Source organism: Sturnira hondurensis, unplaced genomic scaffold (assembly GCF_014824575.4).
Source record: "Sturnira hondurensis isolate 20B ecotype Veracruz unplaced genomic scaffold, ASM1482457v3 Scaffold0007036, whole genome shotgun sequence".
Classification (NCBI taxonomy): domain Eukaryota; kingdom Metazoa; phylum Chordata; class Mammalia; order Chiroptera; family Phyllostomidae; genus Sturnira; species Sturnira hondurensis.
Window position 1 is genome coordinate 4,123,655 of NW_028079667.1, and position 26,015 is coordinate 4,149,669.

Genomic DNA, 26,015 nt, shown 5'->3' on the forward strand with positions numbered 1-26,015 from the left:
AATAATAAGAGGTGGAATCTCAGCTTCAGAAACTTGGCCCCAGAGTGGCCTTGCCCTCCCGGGTTTGAGGAAGTGGATAATAGTTCATCTGGGGCGGGATCCACTCTCCTGCTCTTTCAGCAGATAAAGGGAGAGGGACACACACCCAATTAGATTTACTTTGGAAAATCTTTGCCACTGATACATGCAGAGGAGCTTACTGATGGCACTCAGCAGCACCATCAGGCCTTAAACCACGACAGACTTGTCACAGACCCAAAGGCATCACTTGCAGAAGGCACAGTGTTCAAGGTCTCACAATTTTTCATCCAAAGAGGTCAAGTGGACTGGTTTGAGGGACCAAGTGTTTGCGTTCAAGGTCAACTTTCAGGATTGCTTTGTAAGGGTCTGAGTACTCTAGTTAAGCCAGAAGCGTAGAGTTCGAACCTGCAACAGTGGGAAGGGAATGGGTGTTCAGCCCAAGACAGCAATTTACTAGTGTCAGGGCCGCTGTGCACATCTCGGTGGGATGTGTTCTTTTTCCTCCACAGCGGCTTTAGTAAGTTGTCAAGGTGATTTGTTTTACAGCAGCCTTGATGTTAAGTGTATTCTGGCCATGGAAGATTTCCAATCTTGAAAAATCTACGTGTTTTTTGTAATGCTTTTAATTAGGAATCCTTAAGTGGATACTCAATAATGGATATGGTCGTATCATGGGGTCAATTTTGGCTTATGTGAATGGATCTTATCGGTCAAAATCATAGCCTTTTCATTAAAATGAATAATGTATCAGAGCGTAGCTTAAAGTTTCAAATATGTTTTCAGACAGGAATATTTCAAGAATGCAAGTCAGGTATATTTCTTAGATAAATGATAGTGGGGGTATTGCATACACCGAAATTCTGAGGTCTCAGGTTTCCTGAAATCCAGCGCGCATCATTAATCATTCATTGGGGTCTGTCCTTCAGTCAGTGGCAGCTCTGAGTAAGCTGAAGCTAGTTGTTAGCTAATCCTTCCTGCCAAGGGGATCCTGAGGCGAGAGAGGGCAACTGGACAGTCATTCACACATGCTAGTGCCCAGACCTTGCCCCTCTTGCCCGGCTCCCAGGGTGAGTAAGCGTGTGCGCTCACCCTCCGAGACACACACCCAAGGCTTCCCAGAAGGAAAAACAAATTCGTCATAATGTTTAGCGCCACCGAGAGTTTCCAATACAAAGCATCTCAAATTGTGGCACAATGGCTCAGGGTGGCTCTCTAAACCCTGGATAAACCCATCTCTTAGCTTTTTAATCAGTAAGAACCACCATTACAACCAAAAGTCTTCTTCCACCGCTCCTCACCAAATCTTTCCCAAGTTGGACGGCGAATCCTGGCTTGGTTCCCCGCGGAAGCACTTGAAGTGGCGGGATCTCCCGGTGGGACGCAGGTCCCTAGGAATTCCCGGTCCCGGGGTTATTATGAAAGCCGAATCTGCAGCGGATAGGAAAGGAAACATGGAAATTGGGTCCTGACAGCGTTGGCCAGAGTGTTTGGCTGGGACGCAGGTGTGCGAAGAGGACTGGAACTCACTTCCACGCTTTAACCCCCCCATTTCCTTTGCTGTCCCTGGAGGACTCAGCCGCACGCGCGCAGCTGAATTCCGCGCAGCCTTGGCTGGAGTCTGAGGGTGGCCGCGTGGCGCGTGGGAACAGCTGGGATGCGTGGCCCCGCGTCCGGGTGCAGCTCCTCTGCACTCGGCTCCTCCACCCCCTCACTCTCTCTCGTCCCCTCCCTCCTCCACACCCCCGCCCCCGGGACCTCCAGCTTCCTTCTCCGCACCCGCCAGATAGTACACAAAGCGGCGGGTGAGAGGAAGCCTCGCAGGCGTGCACAGAGCAGTGAGATCACTGGCGTTATAAATATCTCAGTGCCAGCGCCGAGAGCCGTTCGGGTGGCCTCTCTCTCTCTCCCTCTCCCCCTGTCTTTCCCGAGGCTATGTCCACCCAGTGCGGCGAGGGGGGCAGCGCCAGAGGCACGCAGCCGCGCGGGGGCTACAGAGCCCAGACCCAGCTCTACAAGATGCACTTAGGACCCCCGCGGCTGGAAGAATGAGCTTGTCCTTCCTCCTCCTTTTCCTCAGCCACCTGATCCTCAGCGCCTGGGCTCAAGGGGAGAAGCTCCTCGCCCCTAAAGGGCAACTCGGACCCGCTGCCACTGATAGAAACCTGGGAGGCTCCAGCAGTAGCCAGAGCAGCAGTAGCGCGACGTCTTCCTCTTCCTCCTCCCCTACGACTTCTCTGGGCAGCCAAGGAAGTGGCTTGGAGCAAAGCAGTTTCCAGTGGACCCCCTCGGGGCGCCGGACTGGCAGCCTCTACTGCAGAGTGGGCATCGGTTTCCATCTGCAGATTTACCCGGATGGCAAAGTCAATGGCTCCCACGAAGCCAATATGTTAAGTAAGTTGCCCACTCTCCAGCAAAAACCAGTCCTAAGCGGGTGGCCAGACATTCGGGAGGGACAACCCATTATTCCCTGGGCCACCGGGTCATCTTCACAGGGCCGGGTAGGTGGGACCCAGCTGGCTTTCAGAACAGCCTGGCGGGTGGGGAGGAGATGCGTTTGTGTGGCGTGCACACACGTAGGGACTCGTGGGTACATGGAATGTCGATTCCTGGGGTGCAGGCTGCCGGGGGGGCTGGTGCGCACAGATAGGCACCTAATGTGCCCAGTCTGCCCTGGTCCCAAAGAAGAGCCTCCAGTCTATGCCTGGAGCAAAATCCAAAATCTTCTTTCTCCTTCAGTTTCTGTTCACTAGGTTAGCATTGTTCATTAGACATCAAAGTGCATCCTTTTTTCTTACCCATGATTAAAGGTATTTTTTAGAAGAATAAAATTTCACATACCCCCAGCACTGCCACCAAACCCCCAAATTGTGTGTGTGTGTTTATATCTATCTATCCATACATACATACATATGTCTATTGTGCATATATATTTGCACACTATATACCTATAAAATACATGTACCTTCTAGGGTAGACCAGACATGGCTTGTTTGGAAGAAAACAGTGATCTGGAAAACTGGACATCTTTAGAAAGAGCAACATGATAGACATTCGAAGTATTAGCTCCAGAGTTGGGTTTAGCAATGTTCAGTACCTTGAGATCAAGACAACACCTTGTCAGGAAGAGTGACCAGCCTTTGGTCCCCAAAGACAAATAGGGTAAAGTTCTTTCTTTTAGAAGAAATACGGAGGGTGTTCAATTTGGTACAGGTGAAAATTGTGTAGGGTTTTATTTTGAAGCCAAGTTTTCAATTTTCCTTGAGTTTACTCTTTAGGTATTTCTTTCTCTACTTTCTCATTTCTCTTCTCTTCCACTCTATCTGCAATTCCAGACCATCACCCCGCTCACTGCGTCTTCGCACTGCCTCTAGGTGGCTGGGGGCTGTGTGCGTGGGGTCCCGGGGCGATCTCTGCCGGGCTTTTCCTCTGTAGGGACAGGTCGCTCTTTCAGTGGGGTTATTCCATCGGAGAGTCACAGCCCAGTCCCCGAGATACCAAAAAGAGGGAAATGTTTTCCAGGAAAAAGCGCTGCTGCACGCGGTCACTTGCCTCAGGAGGTCAGCCTGGTCTTTCTCAGGTGTACTTGAATCTCAGCCCTCTGTGAATTTGATTGTTTCGACCACGTATTGTTTTTCTTCTGTAAAGCAATGCCTGGCTCATGGAAATTGCTCGCTTACTCTGTTGCTCAATTAAATTCCTTGTTTAAGAATGAGGAAACTGAGGCTGGTAACTTTCTCCTTCTCAAACCCAGGACCACATGGGCTATTTGGGGGGTTTCTTCTTTCCCAGGCCCCAGAGAAGGGCAGGCGCCACAGCAGGGCTGGCCTGCGGAGCCCTGTTCGAGATGCCCAAATTGATGGGGTGGTCGGCTGGCAAGCCTCTTCTTGGGGTTCAGGGGCCGGGGTGAAAAAGACTGGCGGTTTGCTGCGGAAGAGAAGCTGGTGGCTGCCCGCCCCTCCGGCCCAGACTAGTCACTCCGGCTGTGCAGCTCCAGCTGACTGTGTTGCACGTGGTGAGGTGGCCCGGACACAGCCAGGGAGCCTTCCTTACGCGCCCCAGTGGTCCCAGGGCCTCCCAGGTGCTTCTCACAGGAGCCTGGCCCTATGTTTTAAGATTCATTTGACTCTCACAAACAACTCATTACTTTTGGTGGTAGGGCGAAAGGAAATTTGCTGAGATTTCAGGGTCAGCGAGAGTTCAGTCTGTTTTAGTATTTCTATTTGTCCTTGTTTTGTCCCACGCAACCTTTTACTACTTCAGACATCAGAGCTCATTTCCTACTGCTGGGAATCTCTCCTTTTCTTCAGTGAAAACCTCTCCTATTCTGTTTATCTAGGAAGTTGGTATCCACAGAGGAAAACTTCCGTGTTCCCAGCACAGACCCAAAGTTAACATGCATCAGGCAGCAGTTGGGTCCCAGGGGAGTGAAAGAATGTGTCTGGGGTGGGTTTCGTGTGCTAGGTGTCTCTGAAAAGCGGACTTATTCCAGAGACTTTCACCCTCTTCTCTTGGGAAAAAACACATAGACAAAAAAAAAAACGTTTGCAGCTTAGGCCTTGTTCAAGGGTCAGTTGCAGAAAAGCATAGGGAGGGAAAGAAGGATAGCTCAGCAAAGAATATGTTCAGCTAAAGAAGACCTTGACCAGTATGTTAAGTCCAAGGTCTGATTTATTTTAAAATCCACCTGGAAAGTATCTACAAAAGAACAGGGATGTTTTCTAAACAGTGACTAAAAATTTCTTTCAACTAACAATTTCTTAATTCATTACAACTCACAGAGTTCAGTGTGTATGTTTCACATGTCACATGATCATTCACTTATTATTCATTTTTTAATTCATTCATGCACCTAGAATACCTACGTCCCCCAACTTGATATTTTAGGACTTTTAGATTTCTTGGGGGATTGTTTTATTTTTGACTTCCATACATTTTTGTCGCAGAAGAAAGGATGACTAAAGTGTTCAAATTATGCTGATTTTTCTGCTTTGTGATGCCCAAGTGTCCACTACTACTTCATAAGATTTTGCTACCTTTGACTCATGAAGAATTTATGGAATATGTCGTGTTTACCAGGGTAACATGTAATTTGGAAATTTAAAATGAATCTCTGCCCTTACGTAGCTGTGAATGAGGAACAGAGGCCTAATTATCTCTTTGAGGGTCCACACTTGATGGTTTTTTGACACACTGGTTAGGGTACACGAGCAAACATTTGTCTGAGTCTCACAAGGGACACCGAGGGAGCTGGGGTCATAGAGGGTACACCAGAGTTTTATCTGATCCTCTAGTTCTACTGTCTATGAGTGAGCAGTGACAGAAAGCTACTTTTTGTCATAGCTTGCTACTTCAGAAAGGAGTCAGAACTTTGCCATAAAACTGCATTCTAACAGGTTCTTTTAAGCTCAATAGTTTTCTGTAATATTTGTGAGAATATATATATATGTGTGTGTGTATATATATATATATATGTTTTTCAACTATCGTTTGACAGCAAAATTTTTGTAAACTGAATGTTTTCTAGTTTCACCATCAGAAGTACATGGCGGCCATGAATTTTTGAAACACAGTTTGTTTAGTTAAAGGATACACTTAGTATATTCTTAGCTTGTCTTACACAATAGTTATCCCATGTTTCGAACACAGAGAGAAGAATCAAGCTCATTGCACACAAACTCTCTTTGTGAGGTGATACTACAGAAAAGTTGAGAAAAATGGGACAAAGGTAGATGATGACAGACAACTGTTGAGTAGTAATAAAGGCTTTGCGTTCATTTATATTTGGTAAAGTTAGTTTCAATACAATGCTGCTGCTGACTTACCTTGGACCATTAAAGAATAAGCGATTGAATAATTGTCAATCTAAGGAGCAAAAGTTTAAGGCTATGACTATAGAAAGCCAAAGTTTCATAAAAAATACAAAAATTCCAATCATATATTTTGGTTAAACTGAATCCTCAATTTTACTGATTTTTAGAAATCTGAATTCACTATCAATATTTATGTCATATAAGGTCAGCCTTTATATTGTTCCCCAAACCTAGATAAATCAAAATCTCTATCTACTGTATAGAAAAACTCTAGTGGAAAAATTCTGTTACTAATATAATCAATGAAGAGAGATAAACTGGATATTTTAAAACTCAGATTTGATAATGATGCAGCATATTGGTCCCTATGTGAACACAAATAGAGAAATTTCAGTTTTAAATTATTTTTCCTTGAAGACTTTCAGATGGGCTGTTGAAAGCTTTTGAATACATGGACTATCTGTGTCTTATTCACTAGGTAGAAATAGAGAGAAAAGGGTGAAGAAGCCTACATAATTGTATTAGCCATCTTTAATAGAGTTTTATAGTTTTAAAAATCTGTAACATACTAAAAAAGTCTAAATGTGTATTTTCTTACAGAAATACTATATAATGCACGCTTGTGTTTGTAAGTCAGTGGATTAAACAGCTGTGTGTATAATCTGGGAGACACCAAGTGCTTGCCTCCTACAACCTAGATATCAACCCCAAAATTCCACCCAGAGAATTCCTTCAGTGTTACTGCCCTTTTCTTTTGATGCTCTTAAATGTGAGCACCCTAGGAAATACAACACATTGCTGCCTACACTTTAATATGAATTAATTTATGTTGACCTCTTCCCCTGGCCAGGAGAGTACTAAAACACACTTCTACAGATGTGTGCATATGGCGGGTCCTCAAAATGAAAAGAGAGGTAGTAGGTAAGGAAAGTCCAATCTAGCAAACATTCATTGACTATCTATGATCTGTGAGACACACTTGGACTTAACACACTTTTGCTTAAGAATGTTATCTTGGCATCCACAGTGTAAATTGTAAATGCTCATTAAATTTATTACTCCTGACTCCCAGAAAGAGTCAGGGAATTACTGAAATTGAGAAAAGAATTCATTGCAGAGAAATGTTTCTTAGAATTTAGATCTGTGTGATTTAATGCACATAGACTTATTATCTAGAATGTTATGTAGAAAATCTTTCGTGAGTTACTCACTGAGATTTAGCACAGTAAAATCATAGTAATCTCCTGAGGGAGGCAGGAAGTTGTGGGGCTTATTGACTGCTCTAATATTCTAGAAAAAAATATTGTAAGATTACTGTTGCAATTACTTTGGAAATTCTGATCTTACCAACATTCGTAATATTGTGACATAATTACATGAAGACTTAGAAGATCATACCAAAGTCGTATGTGAAAAAACCCATTATTTTGTTTAATCTCATTTACTCTCTATTCCTCATAATTTTAAATAGAATGATATAAGTAAAAATATTTTTAAGCTTTTCATTAAATATGATGTTCTTAAAATGATAACATCCTTTTATTTTCAGGCACTCTATCATTTGTACACTGAGACTTATAAGAAATGAAACCATGCAACATGTAATAAAATAAGGTATTATTTCATTTGCCCCATATATGAAATTCATTACAATGCAAATTTTGCATAACGTATATGCATACAGAAGGCACAGTGTTAGGAAACAAGTTGAATGAGTGAAAATGGGTCTTTCTTAAAAATAGAATGTCAGTGCTTAGAAACCAATAGTTTACATAAACAAATATTTTTAGAACCCTTTCGTTTTGACCTCTTAAATGTCAGCATGCAAATACATATACTTAATGAGAATGTTGCCTTTTATACTGCAATGTACTTTTTCACTAATATACAATGCATTTGCATTTACAAAATGTAATTTACAATGCACTTGCATATTCCACAGAGAGTGGAATAAAACACTTCTAACAATGTAGAATCATGGGTAATTTGGGGCAAAACATGCAACCAAGTCTCCTACAAATGCCACATTGTCTCTTTGGCAGCGATTATTCCACACCCGGACAATATCTCCTGTCCCCCCCGTCTCACGATTTTACACAAGTACACAGCATTCACAACCTTTCAGAGACCTAAAATCCATTAATGCTGTTTTATCAAGAGCATTCTGTACTTTTGATAGAAATATGACTTTCTAGCAGATTTCTATTTATGCTTTACAAATATTATTCAACCTGCTCTACCTTGGAGTATTTTTAAGTATAAAAATATTCTGTGTGCTTCATTACTATTTGGTAAAATGATAATACTTCTAAATCTTTGGAGGCACCTCATAGTTTATAATTTCTATAGCCAAATATATTGTAAATAGCATTTTTGAAAACATTTTGCAAAAAAGGATTTGAAACAAGTTTTTTAGCAGTTTCTTTCTATAAGCAAAAGAAGTTCCTGTCTAACAGTTTTTAGTTTTTCTTCTTCCTTTTAAAGAAACATCTAATAAATTGGTAGCTGCAGTTTTCTTGAGATGTGTTTTATTTATTCTAGGTTAAGAAAACTTAGTTCTGCTACTTCTCACCCCACGAAGCTTTCTGATCAAGTATTGTTCAGAAATCAATTTGAACAAATAAGCAGGAGTATTTGTTACAATTATAGGCATTAACTCACATTATGCACCATCAGTAATTGATAAGGATATTCTAAAAAAATTTTCATGTACATATATATCCATATACTGCTTTTTTGTAAGTTGAATAAATTTTTGTATGCATTTAAAATACTCCAGGAGGAGATGGTTATTTCAAGAAAAACAGATGAATTATTCTCTTCCACAGTGAGGTCTTCATTATTATATAGTATATACTCAAAGTATTATAGATTGAAATATAGATTTTCCCTGTCCCTCCCATCTTTGCTTTGTTACTTTCTAAGATAGAAGATAGGCCTCTTTGTAGTATTAGCGAATTATATTATTTTGTCCTTTTTTTAAACCAATTTGATGTAAGCAATTAACAAAAAGCACTATACATTTTTCTTGTTTATATAATATATATGAGACTATAAAACAGGTAGGAATTCCAAGTATATACACACTGAATTTCATTTTTAAAAATGCTCTATGAACCGTGGTGTGTGATTCTCTTGACCTAGTGGATTTGGGCTTTCAAATTATTATAGGAGACAGAGCAACTTTGACTTGGTAATACTAAATATAAGCATGAACATAGTAAAATACTTCATTGAATTTTTTCTGAGAAAAGTCATTCAAAATGCAAGATGTCTCAAGCCATAATCCACTAAACACTTCATTGAGCCAACAATCCCAAATGATTTATAATGCTTTTAGTATCTTATGTGTAATCTTAAATAAGCTACTCACTAAATGATTAAGTATGGTATATATTGATTTGTACTCTTGTGATTATGATACTTTGAGAAGAGGGATTTCTTTTATGTAAATAAGTATTTTTATATCTTTCAACAGTTTATGCTAGTCTTGAGTTTTAATATTAAACATTGCACTACTTCTGATAGAAAGCAGTGCATAAAGTCATTTTGAAAAACATATTTTAAAAGTCCTTCAATTCCTTTAAAAGTTGAAAAGATTCTATTGTCAAACATTATTTACTAAAAGTGACTTATTATTTGCAAAAAAAGAAAAGAATTACTAATGAAGCAGAACTACATTTTGAATCTTGAAATCTATCATATTAAATGAACATTTTATGGCTAGCCTTTTAAAAAACATAGTGAATATCGCAAAAAAATGTTAAATGCTTTTTAAAAATCACATTAATAAAGAATAAACATGATATATGTAGAAATTTGGTTCTTCATGACGGTACAAGGAGGAGTCTGTGTTTTATTTTGGGATTTCTATCATCCTAGGTATTTTGGAAATATTTGCTGTGTCTCAGGGGATTGTGGGAATACGAGGAGTTTTCAGCAACAAATTTTTAGCGATGTCAAAAAAAGGAAAACTCCATGCAAGTGTAAGTAGAACCACTTTATGTTTGTTAAAGGTGTTATGGAGAGTTTACATTTGTAAAATGGAATGAAGCGACTTTTGAAATTAGTAAGTAGATAGCACAGTTTGTCTAGAGAACAAAATGTTTATTGTTTCTATAAAATTATATGCACATTTAACCAAAAACACTGTATATGTTTTTGTAAATAACCATGTAAATGTTTTATTTACTTGAAAAGATAGAGCCTGCAAAAAATTGTAAAGGTAATTGCATTTGAAAATAGCATTCTCAAAGTGATTGCCATTACTTATTTCTTAGAATGGTTCCAGTGAGAAGAAATATTATGGAAATAATACATTATGTAACATTTTAAATTTACATGCTATGATGGTTGTGTGTGTGCATTTAGTTGACTAGGTTCTTATTTAATTTTACAAGCTATTCATGATGTCAACAATTGGTTCTAAATAATTTATTTTCATTTTAACAAGTACTGAGGAAAGAAACCAATGAGAACATTTTGACCTTTCATAGAAAAATTTTATTTTATCCATTTGCAAAGTTTTCACCTTGTATTTTTGGGGCATCAAAACAATTATTAAAACTATGAAGACTTAACTTATACTCATAAACACTTCTTCAGACCACCTATACAGTTTGTGAGCAATTTATAAATGACAGAGTTCTGTACTTTATTCTGAGAATGTTGGTTACTTGGGAAGCATTGACACATTTTAAAGTTAATAAAGTATGTTTAGCTTAGTTTTCCTACTCACAGATTCTGTTAATTTGTATCAGTACATATGCATAGCACTTAAAAGTGATTTATACCTTTTCTATAGTATACTAAGTTGGTTTTTTTTAGATTTTACTTATTTATTTTGCAGAGAGAAGGGAAGGGAAGGAGAAAAACAGGGGGAGGAACATAAATATAAGAGAGGAATATGAATTGGTTGCTTCTTGTGTGCACCTTGACCAGCACCAAACCTGCAACCAAAGCATGTGCCCTGACCAGGAGTGGAGCCGGCAACCTCTTGCTCTGTGGGACAATGCTCCAACCCGCTGAGCTGCACCAGTCCGTGGACTGTGTATTATGTGCACTGCAGTGTGCTACGCTTTGTCGCATTAAATCATTGCAAAAAGCAAGTCTTTAATGCTAGTACTTTAATGCTTATGCCCTTTAATTCTTATTAAATGAATTGGAGAGCCATTCCTTTTTCAGTTTTCAAAATATATAGGAAGTTTTAATTGAGTGCAATCAATTGAAACTTATCATTTATGATTTCTGCTTTACAGTCCTTTAGAAAATTCAATGAGAATTCTATTTGGTACAATGTGTAAGACTTTCAATTTTCCTTTCCCTAACAATCTAAAGGTGGTTTGTTAAATACCTCTTGGAGGAGGCAGTAGAATTCAATCTATTTCTATAGCTATTTGAGGATTAAATGAGATAATACATATACAGCTTTTATGTTAGTATTTGGTGCATTTGTAAGTGTTCAACAAATATTAGTTATCGGTGTATGATTATCTAAATATAATAAACTACTGAAATCTCAGTTTATTAAAATAAATAAAAACCTTTATTAAGTTCTTTAATCACGTACTCTCAGAATTTTTAAAAGATTTACCTATTTGATTTTCTGGGGTGGTTATTATCTTTTAGCAAGGTATAATATAGCATTCATAAAATAATTACTTTTTATTGTTTTATTATTTTAAGGAGCGAATTTCTGCATAGCTTTGGAAAAGTAGGACATGCCACATTATTTTTTAAAAATCAATTGTGAAAAATCCACATACAGAATAGAAAACAATTTATCAAATATCTGCATGAAATAAATTTTCCTCAGTCAGCTTCAAAGTTATAAAAAGATTAACATCTTCAAAATCTAAACATCAAAATAACATGTGGTGCATGTAAAAAAATCTTTTTCTTACTGGTTTGTTTTGAGTGAAAATCTTGACTTTTCAAATATTCAGATTTGTGTCTTAGAACATGCAAAAAATCCACTAAACTTAGGCCAGCTTAAGGATAATTGCCACAGAAAGCAAAGTATTACAAATGGATGCCAATTAGAAAGGTCAAACCGAGAGGTTAGGATACATGAATCCTGTGTCAAAAGCAAGTAACAAATTTCCAGAAATTTGACCCAAATGTCTAAGGACGGCTGGCTGCAATAATGCAGATAATGTAAAAACAGCATCTGTTACTCTGTCTCATCTTGGCAGACTAAAGTTATTTCATGGAATAATGACTTTTAAGCAGTACAAAGCAAGTCTTGCTCTTGTCACTCATTGAAGCTCTTTGATATAAAAGTCATTCTGATGAGTTTGAGCTGAATTGTAGATAAAAAATTAAGCCCCATGGTTATGTGGATTCTTTTTAAACCAGTTGTCTAAGCCCGCTTTCTTTTATTAGAGCTTTTATTAGCACTTTTTTTCTAGATGGAAGCCTAATTAAATTATAAAGTGATTTGCTTTTAAGGAAGTTGAATTTAGAAATAGTATTAATCCTAGCAATGATCAGTTTTAAGCACAGATGGCTTCTTTCCTGTTGTCAGTTTTTATTTAAACATGTTGAAAAATTGTTCTTGTCACATTAAATATACTTCCAGTATTTGATTTAGTTGTTTTATAAAGTTGCAGCATCACTAAAAAGGCTACAAACCCTTCTACTTTCAGGATTAAATGTGTAGTTTGTTATTTTTTTTCAATTTAATCATTGTAAAGAGGCATTTAACGAGTACCTTTGTAATCACTGTGAGACACATACAGCCTCAACATGACAGTGAGTCCTCAGTGTCATGAATAAGCTCTTGGAAACTGCAACTTCAAGCAAAACTATGGGTATGGAAAACCAGTTTACTACAGGCTAATTGAAATAAACACTTTAACTACTATGGAATATCTCATCATAAAATATCACCGAGCTTCAAATAAAGATCTGAAACATTTCTAATATTAAACATGGAAACATATATGAGCTCTACAGACATTTAAGAAAGATTAATGAGAACAAGAATGAGAATTCTTTCTGAAGCCACTTACTCCAGTTCAGGTCACAGGTGGCCGGAGCCCTAGGGAGCAGCTCAGAGCACCAGCTGGGGACACACCCTGGACAGGACACCCTTTCCATCAGGATGCGCTCACACTCACCCACATGCACTCACGCTGGTGCGATGTAGACATGCCAGTTCCCCGCACGTGCACATCTTCGGGATGTGGGGAGACACTGGAGTTCCTGGAGAAAGCCCACGCAGACATGGGGAGAACATACAAACTCCACGCGGACAGTAGACTCGACTCAAAATAGATTTTTTCTCATCAATGTTATAATAAAATGATGTTGAAAGAAACAACCATATTTGAGGACCTGCTATGTGTAGACTGTCATCACATATATCTTAAGTTTACACAATGTTACATGCCAACTATGTCTCAATAAAACTGGGAAAATTTAAAAAAATTAATAAAGAGTAGTTTTAGGGTTTTTATCTACAAAGTAAATTTGTACTAAAATGTATAGTATTCATATACTTATGGAGAAAGTAAATCTGTACTTTTAAAAAGTATTCACGGATAATTGTAGATTCTCAATTTGATTTTTATAGTAACAAATCAGAATATTAAATATTAGTTATTAAACAGAAATAATGTATTTGCATAATTTTTCAAAGCTCTTTCAGTCACATTATTTCATTACATTATTTGGTGAGGAAGAGTCTCTGAGATGTTCAGTATATTCCTAAGTCAACAGAGTTAAGTGACTGAACAAGACCCATGTCTTTATAGGCCAAAATGCTAGGTACTTAAAAGTTAGTTTGAAAGAAGATACTATGTTTTGTTTGGAACTAATTACTGGCACATTGTTTTCATCTATCATTGTATAGGAATTAATAATTTCATGATTTAATAATACTTTTTATATTTCAAAGAATGCATACTGTGGTTCATCCTTAGAACATTTTGCGTGCCCACCCTCTTCACACCACCTGTCTCTCTTCTTCACTCATTTCAAGCTCTTTTTGAAATCTTTTAATCCCCGTCTACTTCTGTATTTTCTAATACTTGCTTTTAAAATCTGGATAGGAGGGGATGTGCTCACCACTGAGCAAATTACTGAGTTTTACAAATGTTGGTTATTCAATGTGGTGATGACTTTCATAGGGAACCCCTGTCCAGATGAACTCTCAAAACAGAAAAGACATCTGTTTTGTCCACAGAAAATCTTCATCTAGAAATGCTTCATTGTCAATGGACACAAAGATGGTACAGGGTTCCATCAGCCCAGAATGGTTAGACTTTGGCAACATTCATTCTGATTTCTTTTGTAAATTTGACAAGAAGTTTTCTTTGAACTTCTACCATCTCTGTACACACTGCTCCCTGCACTCATTCAAGGTACATACGCCTACTAATCCTTAAAACTTCTGCTGGTGTACACTTTAAGTATACAATGCAACCGAAATCCTGCCATGCAGCTTTTTTCAGTGTTCTTTACAAGGAGGAATGGTCTTCCCAAAATGAGTTGGGAGGCATGGAGAGTAGGAGTAGAAAACTGCTTCCCACACGGTCGTGGGGTTAGTCAGACCTCCCCCGTGACCTCTTTCTCAACTCATTCCCAGGCTGGACTCACTTACAGAACTGAGCCTCCTTTTTTCCCTGTCTCTGTCCCTCTGCCCGTTTGTTCCTGTTCCTTCTTGACACTGTTCCTGTTCTCTCCTCAGGTTTGTTGTCTTTACTGAGAGTCCCACTGAGAACCTTTCTGCATTTATCTGAGGTGGGTCCAGTTGTAAGAGGCCTTGAGTGTGGTGGTTAAAAACTCAATTAGATTGTGTCATTCTACTCAACTTAAACTGTATCATCCCCCTTCATTTTTCTATTCCTTGGCATTACCAACTCTAAAACTAGGAAAATGCAAGGTAGAATCTACTGTGGTGGTTGAGCATTTTAAATGAAACAATACATATAAAGCACTTAGAATAGTGTCTGAAAAGTGTATCATCGTTTCATGTTAAAAAAGGATCTTGAATTTGCTCTCAGGCAGCTGTTTGATGCTCTTCAATCTCCTCTCTCAGAGGACTTCCTGATTTGGGGGTCAGGCAGCTGTGACCCCTCAGATATTTAGACTGTCCCCATATCCTACTTATCATTGACCTTTTTCTCTTGGGGTTCAAACTTTTCATGTATTATGTAGATCCTTATCTCCTGAGTTTTTCCTTTTCCAAGGTACTTAATTTGAAAGCAAAATTCCCGGGCTTAAGCTCTTAAGATGGCAAGGATTTCCAGTGCTCATAATCTCATAATTCTTTCAGAATTCTATTGTGCATCTTACTTTTTCTTCCAAAAGTGTAAATCCCAGAAAAGGTGGTTATCATGTATTCTTCGGTCTTTTCATGAAGTATGCATAATAGCTCCTTACCTATTGGGGAAAAATGTTTTAGCTTACTTTAAAGATCCAGACAGAAGCATGTGGTGAAATTGTTTTTGTTCCTCAGGGTTTTAGGGATTCATGTTTGGAAGGAAAGCTAATTGCAGAGTTTCTGAAACAGGCATGGAATGTGCTTGGTCACCCCTAAGCAAGGACCAGAACGTCCTCTTTCCCTGGTTTCAGAGGGTGTCAGCTGGCTTCCCTGGGGTCAGAGTCTGGACTGACTTCCTGTGCCCAGCAGAGTGAAGAGGAGTGGGTGGCCCTAGAGCTGGGCATGTTAAGGGGAAATGGAAGCTTGAGCAATAGTTACTATCGTTAAAAAATAACTTACTAAGTCCTGGCTGGTGTAGCTCAGTGGATTGAGCACGGGCCTGTGAAGCAAAGGGTTGCTGGTTCAATTCCCAGTCAGGGCACACGCCTGGGTTGCAGGCCAGGTCTCCAGTGGGGGACACATGAGAAGCAACCACATATTGATGTTTCTTTCCCACTCTTTCTCTTTGCCTTCCCCTCTCTCTAAAAATAATTAAATAAAATATTTAAAAAATAACTTATTAAGCACTGGTCAAGACTATGCGCTATATAAAGACACTCAAACAAAAACTTCCCTTGCCCTCTAAAAGCTTCCGTTTACATAATAAAGGTGAATGTGTAGAAATTCAAGCTCAAAATGGGTTCAGGAATTTGCCTTTACAGTAATTACCAGTTTCCCGTCTTTTTTTCACCCTATATAAATCTGGTTGGAAGACCTATTTTGCTGAGGAAGTTTGGTTGTGAGGAAATGACTTGTAGCTTTAGAGATTCAGTTCAGCCTAAAGGGAGACATAGGGTTACATTTCTCTGATGGTTTGGGGGATGGCACTTGGTTTTCACTAGTTTTTTAACACTGAGCAACTTCAGGGCAAGTGAAACTATAAAAGCCTAGGGCGTGCCCTTGGGTGGCGTGGTGTTATGGAAAGAGCTTGAATCTGGGATTTAAGTCACAGGCCTACCCTGGTACTTGATAAATGAGAGGTTTTAGATGAATCATTTTATTTACATCTCTGACTAGAAAATCAGGATAAAATCCTAATAATTGTGAGAATTAAGTAATATATGTAAAATACCCCAAATAGCCCAGTTTTATTGAGTAATTAAGAACATTTGAAAGAAAACTTCTATCTTAGGATCTCAAAGTGTGGTGAGTCCTCACCTCACCTGCATCAAAATCACCTGGGATGCTGATTAGTGATGCTGACCCAAGGTCTTACCGCAGATTTACTAAAACACAATCTCTGGAGATGGGTTCTGGGGAATTTGCATTTTGAACCAGCCCCCTGGGTCACTTTAAGTCAATTCATGAAATTTGGAGAAGAAATTCTATAGTTGGATTTCTTCACTACATCACCTCAGGTTGGTTTATTATGAAACCAACTTACATGTTTATTTGGTGGCTGAGTATGAAGAAGTGAGATATGAAATGGACAGGTGGGCAGGGCCAAACAGGAAATATGCCCATTTCCTGGAGATAGCATGGTATGGCTACGACTGGCCCATGTGAGACTTCTGTTACAGCAAAGAGTGAAAGGCAGTCCCCTTGCCGGCATGGAACCCTGTTTTGGGCCATTCTGCTTGGGAGCAATTGCACCAAGGTCTGGCTTTCAGCCTTCACTCACCATCAAAGGCAGGTGCCTTTGTGCAGGGAACATCTCACACAACCATACAGAACAGCCTGGGGAAAAGGACACTCTTCAGCGGTGCCCCACGGGGGGCAGGGGGATGGGAACAAAGAAGCACTTTAAGGATGCAGGGGAGAGTGAAGTAGAGATGCATACAGAAAGGAAACTTTCCTTAGGGCACAGCTTGGTCCATAATTGTTTGTATTGCAGTCTATAATAGTATTTAATTATTTAATAATCATATAGCCTATAAAACATTTTAATTATTCATATTTAGTTCATTATTCCTTAACTTTATAAAGTTTAAGGAAAAGAGGCAAAGCAAGGGAAGAAAGTGAAATCAAGAATTAAAATTGATTAAATACGTAGCAAACACCAAGATTTGTAATGATGTTAATCCAAATTTACTCCTCTTTCTATGCTTCTTTCACAGACTGCACATTTACTTTTCTAGTTGCCCAAAATGAGAATTGGTACTTGTTTGCATGGCTTCAACTCACTCATTACAAGATCCTCAATTATATTACAACATACTATTTACCAAAAGAAACAGAACTATGTTAAAAAGGTTTAGTAATATTTTAAAATGCCATTTCACATAGCATTTTGTTTGGTTTAGTTGAACCTCAGATTTTAATTAACCAGAATTACTTTGGGGGGGCGGCTATCCCAGTTAATCAAAGTTTTATCTTCTTTGAACTGATTTGATCGGTCTTTGAAATATCCATGGTATCCTTACGTATGAAGAGATGAGCACAGTCAAGGCAAAGTGTCCCTCTAATTCTAAAGTTCTTGCTTTCCTTAACACCGCCACATTTTTTAAAAATACTTTATTTATTTATTTTTTAGAGAGGGAGAAAGGAGGGATAAAGTGAGGGAGAGGAACATTGGTTGGTTGCAGCTCATTTGCACTCTGACTGGGGACCGAACCTGCAACCCAGGCATGCACCCTGACCAGGAATCCAATCGGCCACCTCCCGCGTTGCAGGACAATGCCCAACCAGCTCAGCCACACGGGTCAGGGCAACACCACATGTTTTTCCTTCTCTGAATAATTTGGATATTCAAGCAAAAATAGTTTAAGTTGTATTTGTGTCGTCAATTAGGACTATATTAAATTACATAGAAGTTAGCTCAGTGAAACATTTCATTTTAATTATGCAATTATGGCTTATTGAGTGAAACTTCTGTTGTAATTACTATTTTTAAAACCTATTTTATTTATAGTTGACATACAATGTTAAATTATTTTTGTGGTGTACAAGAAAGTGATTATATATATATATATATATATATATATATATATATACACACACAATTTAAAACTGATCTCAACAATAAGTCTAGTACCCCCTAATACTATACACAGTTATTATGATGTTAATGGCTCTATTCCCTATACTGTACATTACATCTCCATTATTTATTTTATAACTTGATGTTTTCAGTTCTTTTTTGTGTTTTTGCTTTTTTCATTGCATTGACTGGGGTGACATTGGTTAATACAATTATGTAATGTATCATCTGTATATTTTTGTGTTCGCCACCCCAAGTCAAATCTCCTTTCATCACCATTTCCCTCCTTTTACCCTCCTCCCATCCCCCTTCCCTCTGGTAATCACCGTACTGTTGTCTGTGTCTGTGAGTTTTTTTGGTGTTGTTTTCTTAATCCCCTTTTTTCACCATGCCCCTCCCCCTTCCCCCTCATGGCTGTCAGTCTATTCCTAAACCCTGTCAGGTAGCTCTCCTTTCCCTTGTCTGCCCACCCTCCCACCCCTTTGTTCTCTGGCAACCAGGGTTTGTTCTCTGTATCTACCAGTTTGTTTCCTTTTCATTTTGTTTGTTCATCTATTTTGTTTTTTAGATTCCGCATAAAAGTGAAATTACATGGGGTTTGTCTTGTTTTGGTCCAATTAATTTCATTTAGCATAATACTCTCTAGCTCCATCTATGTTGTCACAAATGGCAAGATTCCATTCTTTTTTTTACAGCCAAGTAATATCCCATTCAGTGTAACTTGTTTTTACACTTGCAAGATCAATTAAAAACATAGATAATTTAAGTCAACAAAGACACAAGTAGGACAATGTGTGTACTGTTTTTCATCGTAAATGTGGCAACTAGCACCGTGCCTGGCATGTAATGCAGTCAATAAACATCTATTGAATAAATTTGTAAAAAATGAATTTGAAACATTAACAGGTATGCTTTACAAACATCTTAATGATTGGTTTTGCGTAGTGATCAGTGGAGGCAGGGCAATGAGGTAATGGGGGTCTTGATTTCAATATCTTATTTGAAATCTGATTCCCTGTCCACAGCTTAACTGTAGGGAAAAAAAGTCTTCATATCAACTTCACTTTGCCTAGGGAAATAATACAGTTCTATTTTTAAAAATACATATTTTGCTACAGAACTTTTTGTAATTCAAAGGAGATTTTAAAAATTAAAAGTAGCCTGAAAAGTTTATTATGCAAAATTATGTAATGGTAAATGTATATATATTTAAACTACTGTAGCTAAGACCTATGCTGCTTATTAGCTCTGCTGTAAAGATGCTTCATGCGTGACTTTAGAGACAGAGATGCACTGCACAGGGTCACGATCTTCTCAAGAAGAGTGACAGGAACAGTCGAACCCCCAAGAAGAAACCAAATCTCCAGATGAAAAACTCACTGAAATGCTTGTTTCAAATGGGTCTGTTCCATTGTAGCAGGAGGAATTTTTTAGACAAAACATTAAATTAGAAGTCAGTTAAGAAAGCCAAAACAGTCTGACTGCCTTTACCCCTGTCTTAACGCGGGATTTAGAGGGACTGAGTGACTGTGAGTAGTGTGTGGGCCCTCAGATTGGGAAAATTTCTACCCACGTGACAGTTAGGTGACCTTTGAAAAATCCAGAACCTGAACAGCCATCTTTTATCTTAAGAAAGAACTTCTAAACATGAGTCATGAGGAAGAAAAGAGAAAGCTTTTAGATTAACTAATTTTAGAAGGTGGTATTAGTGGGCTTTTACTCACATGAAGACAAGAGGGAGGAATGGCTATAGGTTTCATTCACTGCGGGCCAGTGTGTATATGTGCCACACCAATAAAAAATGCTTTTTTCTTTATTTTCTTTGACACTGCCAAGGAAAAAAATAGGTTACATAATGCAGTGTCCTTAATTCTAACTGCCAAAGTTAAAAGCAATCACAACTATCTCTAGTTTAGGAAAATGGATTTTTGTGTGTGTGTGTGTGTGTGAAACGGGTAGGAGTCAGGTCAAAGTATAATGTATTATGTATTTATTTTTAAATGTTTTCAAATGCATTTGAAGAAAAAAATATCTGAGGCAGGGTAAATATATCTGCTGTGTCTTTTTTACCTTCGACTTAGGACATTTTTTTCCTGTTGCTTTTAGAGAGAGAGAAAGGCAGACAGGAAGGGAGAGAAGCATCCATCAGTCGCCTCCCATACGCACCCAGACTGGGGATCATACACTGCGTACTGGGAATTGTAGGCATCTGAACTGCACCTGGTCCAGGAACAATCGTGCAACCTAAGCATGTGCTTTGGACAGGAATTGAACCTGCATTCTTTTGGTTATGGACCACGCTCCAACCAACTGAGCAACACTGGCCAGGGCCCTGCTACTTTTTAAAATGAGACTTCCTACACCTTTCTAAAATGCTTATCCTTTTACATAGCAGAAAACATTCCAAGTGGCTATAGCCTTTATTTTGAAATAAAACTTTGGGGTTATGTAACTGAATTAAAGAACATGTACTTATATTTTGGGGACCATAAGACACACCTAAGATTTTAGTGGAGGGAAATAGAAAAACATTTTGAAGCAAAAATGTGGTAAAATATTCAATAACATAAATAACATAATATTTCACCAATGTAAACGTAAACAGAACTCAACAGCAGCATTAATAACCATTATTCCTCCCAAATTTGGGGGGGGGAAGATGAGTTTTATAGTCCGAAAAATAAAGTAAGTCCTTTAAAGAGCGAGGCAACTATAGACAAATCTAGATTTGAATTGTAAGAAACTGTTTTTCATTAAAAAATAGAAACAATAAATGTGCTCTTCTAAAGTGATGTCAGTGTCAACCTTGGCCTAGATGTGAGCAATAGATTATAGGATGAGAAAAAGCCATAGGTAGCGGTTCTTTAAAACACCTCCTCCCAGTCTGCTAAAGATCAAATCCAGGGAATCACCAGTAGCCACCTGGCCAATCCAAATATATACCTTCATAGCCCCCAAATAAAAAGCCTCATTGATTGAACTACACCTGAATGTAAACTGTCAAACATAAGGTAAATGTGCTGTTGGAAATGGTCTGGAACTGGTCAGCTTCTATTGTCCGTCCTTTGCATAAACAATATTCCGTGTGGCCCTCTCAACAGATCTGTGTAGATTGCCTCCCAGTGTCCAGGCTTCCAGTTGGTGTTGTGATCTATACTGCAGAGAAAAGTTTGGCGTTATTAGAAAAAGTGAGGACTTTTAATTCCAGTATAGAACATCTTGGTCTGATATAAAAATATATCATGTATAACAGGTCTTCAAATAACATTGCTTTGTTCAATATTGTTTCATTATAATGTTGATGAGGGGGAAAGATCAATTGCTGGCCCAGGTCTCTGTCTGTGTCGAGTCTGCCATTGTCCCCTGTCTGGGTGGGTTTTTTCTGGGGATTCTAGTTCCCTCCCATATCCCAAAGACATGCCCACGAAATGAACTGACCCGTCGAATTGTCCCAGGGCTTCCTTCACCATGAACTACAAGAAGCGGATTGGAAAAGAATTCTCTTGTTTTTATTAATGTTTCTTAGTAAAACTTTCTGTCTTCCTGTGTTTAATATTAGAAATATTTGGTTCTTTATTTAGAAGTTTGGTGTTTTTTGATAAAAAATATGTTGTAGGAACTTAACTTGTGTTTATATCAATTAGACTATGGTAACATTGGTTTCCTCATACACCAGTTCACTTAAATCCTCTGTGTTCAAGAATGACGCCAAGTGAGGACTTTTCTTTTATATATATTTAATGTTTCAATATGTAGGCACCAGATATTTGATGCTTATATTTTAAATGTGTGTATTTAATATAGAATATATACATTCAATATCTATTTAATATTTATATAAATATATTTAATATATATGTATATATTTCTAAGCCCAGGATTTCTATACAAATGTGCTCCCAGGTTGTAAAACCTAGTGGTCTGGTTTACAATAGGAATTCTAATTGTTTTGAGGGTTATGAACTCTTGTGTTTGGTGAAAGCCACAGATCTTTCCTTGGAAAAATATTTTGATTTTCACAATAGCCCTATGTGTGTAAAGACTGTGGATATGAGGAGCTTGAAGCTAAGACCTCAATTGACAGAACAGGGAACCCATGCTCAGACTCTTCCCAGACTCTTGCCATATTCTTTTACCCATTTCAGAGCTCGTACTGGCCTACTTTGTCAGCTTCATCTCTTGTTCCTTCTTTTGTGCATCCTCAGTGGAAGTTACACTGAATTACTTACAGTAGCGTCATGCTGACCTGTGAACATACTGTTCCAACTCTGCTCCCTGAAAATCCTTCATTACCTGACCACTCACTACTGGAAGACTGAGTTCAGATGTCACCTTTTCTAGGAAGGCTTCCCAGCCCTCTTGCCTACTACCTCTATCCTTTTAGACTCCTTTCCTGTACCCTAGCATTGCACACTCTGCATACTGCTGTCATAATTCCATTTTATGCATCAGGCTGCACTGTGACGGACGTTGACTTGTCTGCTTCTTCTACTATTTCTACTACTTCAAAGGCAGATGTTGTGTGTGTGTATGGGGGAGACAGAGAGAGGTCAGTATTTGCCTGAAGTGTTGCTAATGATTCAAAAAGTAATTTTTTCCTTCCTGGCATCAGCTATACTCTTCTGTATCATTGTGCGAAGATATATTTTTTACTAAAAGGACTCTAACGCATGCAATATTAATAAGGCCATATGTTACCCCCCTCTCAGTACCATGAATCCTACTGATAACACTGAAAAAACATACTCTCATTTCAAAGAAATATCATGACCACATTTCTCTGAACATGAATTCATATTTTATTAGGCAATTATTTCTGAGTAATATAGTTCTATTTTCTTGATGGCTTAACAGAGGAAAATCTTATAAGCTAATTTTTAACTACAAATTTAAAAGTAGTTTAAAAGCAGTAACAGAATTTAAATATATTAAGAGTTTTCTGTTATCAATAATATACATTGATATTATTTTACTAAGTACATAGCAGACAGAAATCAGTTTACAAGGATGACTAAGTAGGACTCTAGAAACAAAATAGTAATTTTAAAGTGACTTTTAAAAAAGCAAATCTTTCTTACAAAATAGAATGTAGTAGGAGGGCAGCGGGCGATGGAATTCTTGTGTTTTTTTTTAATAGTACAAGACCTCTTTTATTACACACTAAAAACATTCTACATTTTTATTTCCCAGGCCAAATTTACAGATGACTGCAAGTTCAGGGAGCGATTTCAAGAGAACAGCTATAATACCTATGCCTCAGCAATACACAGAACTGAAAAAACAGGACGCGAGTGGTACGTGGCCCTGAACAAGAGAGGAAAAGCTAAACGGGGCTGCAGCCCCCGGGTGAAACCCCAGCACATCTCTACCCACTTCCTGCCCAGATTCAAGCAGTCGGAGCAACCAGAACTCTCTTTCACAGTTACTGTTCCTGAGAAGAAAAAGCCACCTGGACCTATCAAGCCAAAGGTTCCCCTTTCTGCGCCCCGGAAGAGTCCCAACACAGTGAAATACAGACTGAAGTTTCGGTTTGGATAATGTTCAACTTGGCCTTGTGAGAAAGCACACTTCCCCCTCAGGAGTTTCCACAGGAGTCTTTATGGATCTGTAGAAACATTTTTGGACATAGCTTCAGCTCTACCACACTGTAGTGAAGTCAGGTCATTTGTTTCGGTGTGACTGAAACAAAAATGTTTTCTGATAGGAACTGAATGGGAATTCTTTGTATAAATACAGGGAGCACCCCGCTTCAGTTCAGTAACACATAAAGCCTTTATGCTCAGTGCATACCAGAACTCTGTATTTTCAAAGAGTTAAACAGTGTGGACTATGTATTTCTCTGACTTTTACATATCAACCCGAAAGAAAACACATGATACGTTTTTATTTTTGGTTTCCAAAGAATATTTTGATGCAGATAAAATATTTTATTAACTTTTGGTGGGTTTTTTTGTTTGTTTTTTTTAAAGTACCTCTGCATTGAGCATATTTTCTTACTTTTATTATTTTAATTAATATGACATGAACAATCATTTTAATGAATTATAAATATGTTTATAACCCATGTGTAACATGTGAATTTCTTTTCCATTTTTCTTATTCATTGCACTTTTTATTTTTATTATAATTATTTTTACCATACCTCAGATAATGTACATTTAGTTTTACATCTTAAAATTTTTTAAATTTTCTTCAATACACCAAAGGCTCAGATTTGTGTGTGTGTGTGTGTGTGTGTGTGTGTGTGTTTGTAAATTCATGATGTGAAATCCTACCCCTTTTGTGGCTGAATTATAATGGGTTAGAAGTAAGAAGACAGTATAAGAACTTTCTGATGGAACTAAAAGTTGGAGAAAAGGAAGAGGATTAGAGGTACAAGTGTAGTAAGTTTACAGCATCTATTGATAATCTCATTCTGCCTTGCCTTTATTTCTCCTTTTATCAATCCCTACCCTCATTCCTGAGCAGCTGGAGAAAAACATTTTATTCTGTCACTCAAGCATATACTATGAGATTGGAGTACTTAAAATACCTCTTCAGTGACCCTCTGCTGTCCCCACTGTATAGATCTGTGGGGAGCAACCCGCTCACTGAGAACACGTGGAGAACTGAAGGGCATGGATCATGTAAGAGTGACCCATGTTGAGTCCCATTCTGAAAAACATTCTTATTTCTCAGTAGAACACCCTTTGAGTTTCCTGTCCAAATGAAAACCATTCTAGTGAGTAGATTCGCCCTTTTATAAGGTACTTTCTGATGTATATTTTTAAAAAGCTGATATGTGATATGGAGAACTTAATTTGAGAATTCGATGAGCTGAAAATGGCATTTAATACTAAATGTTGGGCATAAATCAAAAGATTTCACTTAAGAGAATTTACATTATTTATTTGTTTTCTTAGATAATAGCTTTTATGGAGTTCAATGAAATATAAGCCACATTTTGGAAATATCTTCCAAAATGTCACAATGAAAAAGGGATAGCTAATGTTTAGAAGCATGTCTTTCATAGGAAAAGCAAGAGTTCACAGAAGGTTTGTGGTTTTTTAAAGAATACTGATAATCTTTTTTAAAAAAATGTATAGTTTATTTTGGTGCACAATCGCCAAATAGAAAGTTGTCAAAATTAAATTTACTACCCCTGAAGCAGATTGCTTTGTTTTAATAAAAGCAAACAAGACCCCTATATGTATAATATAAGTAATTATATATAAAATCCATCCATCAAGTAAAACATAATGCATATACTCCAGTATAGTGTTTTATCATAAAGCTAATAATCTAACATTACTGCATTTAATGCATAATTTTTAAAAGTATAAATTGAAATACAAAACTTTGTATTAAAATTCTCCTGGGTTAAATGAAACAATGAAGTTTTACAAACAAAGATATGTCCAACTCTTATTCAATTGCCATCTCACCTTATATCATGGTATAAAGCTAAAAGTAGCCCTGGCTGGTGTGGTTCAGTGGACTGAGCATGGGCCTGTGAAGCAGAGGGTCGCCAGTTCGATTTCCAATCAGGGCACATGCCTGTGTTGCAGACCAGGTCCCCAGTAGGGGACACATGAGAGGCAACCACACAGGATGTTTCTCTCCTACTTTTTCTCCTTCCCTTCCCCTCTCTCTAAAAATAAATAAATAAAATTTTAAAATGCTAAAAGTAATCCTCTAGTTTATTCTAATATATTGTTAAGAATTTTGCATTGTATATCAACTTCTTAGTACAAATAAAAATTAGAGTTGCAGAACAGGAGAACAGTAAGCGTGCACTCCTAAATGGGCAAGGAAAAGATGATACTGATGATTAACTACAAACTAAATTAACGCATAT

General features: G+C 38.0%; 1 protein-coding gene across 1 annotated transcript; it reads left to right on the top strand.

Annotated features, from left to right (window-relative positions):
• The first annotated feature begins 2,027 nt into the window (after window positions 1-2,027).
• Window positions 2,028-24,050, top strand: FGF5 (fibroblast growth factor 5). Its single transcript, XM_037051082.1, has 3 exons — window positions 2,028-2,412; window positions 9,714-9,817; window positions 23,369-24,050. The coding sequence occupies exons 1-3, from the start codon at window positions 2,067-2,069 to the stop codon at window positions 23,714-23,716; spliced, it is 798 nt and encodes a 265-aa protein (XP_036906977.1). The 5' UTR covers window positions 2,028-2,066; the 3' UTR covers window positions 23,717-24,050.
• The last annotated feature ends 1,965 nt before the right edge of the window (window positions 24,051-26,015 follow it).

Coding starts and splice junctions, on each gene's coding strand:
- FGF5 (XM_037051082.1), top strand. CDS start 2,067: ATGAGCTTGTCCTTCCTCCTCCTTTTCCTCAGCCACCTGATCCTCAGC. Junction 2,413..9,713: donor CCACGAAGCCAATATGTTAA/GTAAGTTGCCCA, acceptor CTATCATCCTAG/GTATTTTGGAAATATTTGCT. Junction 9,818..23,368: donor AAGGAAAACTCCATGCAAGT/GTAAGTAGAACC, acceptor TTTATTTCCCAG/GCCAAATTTACAGATGACTG.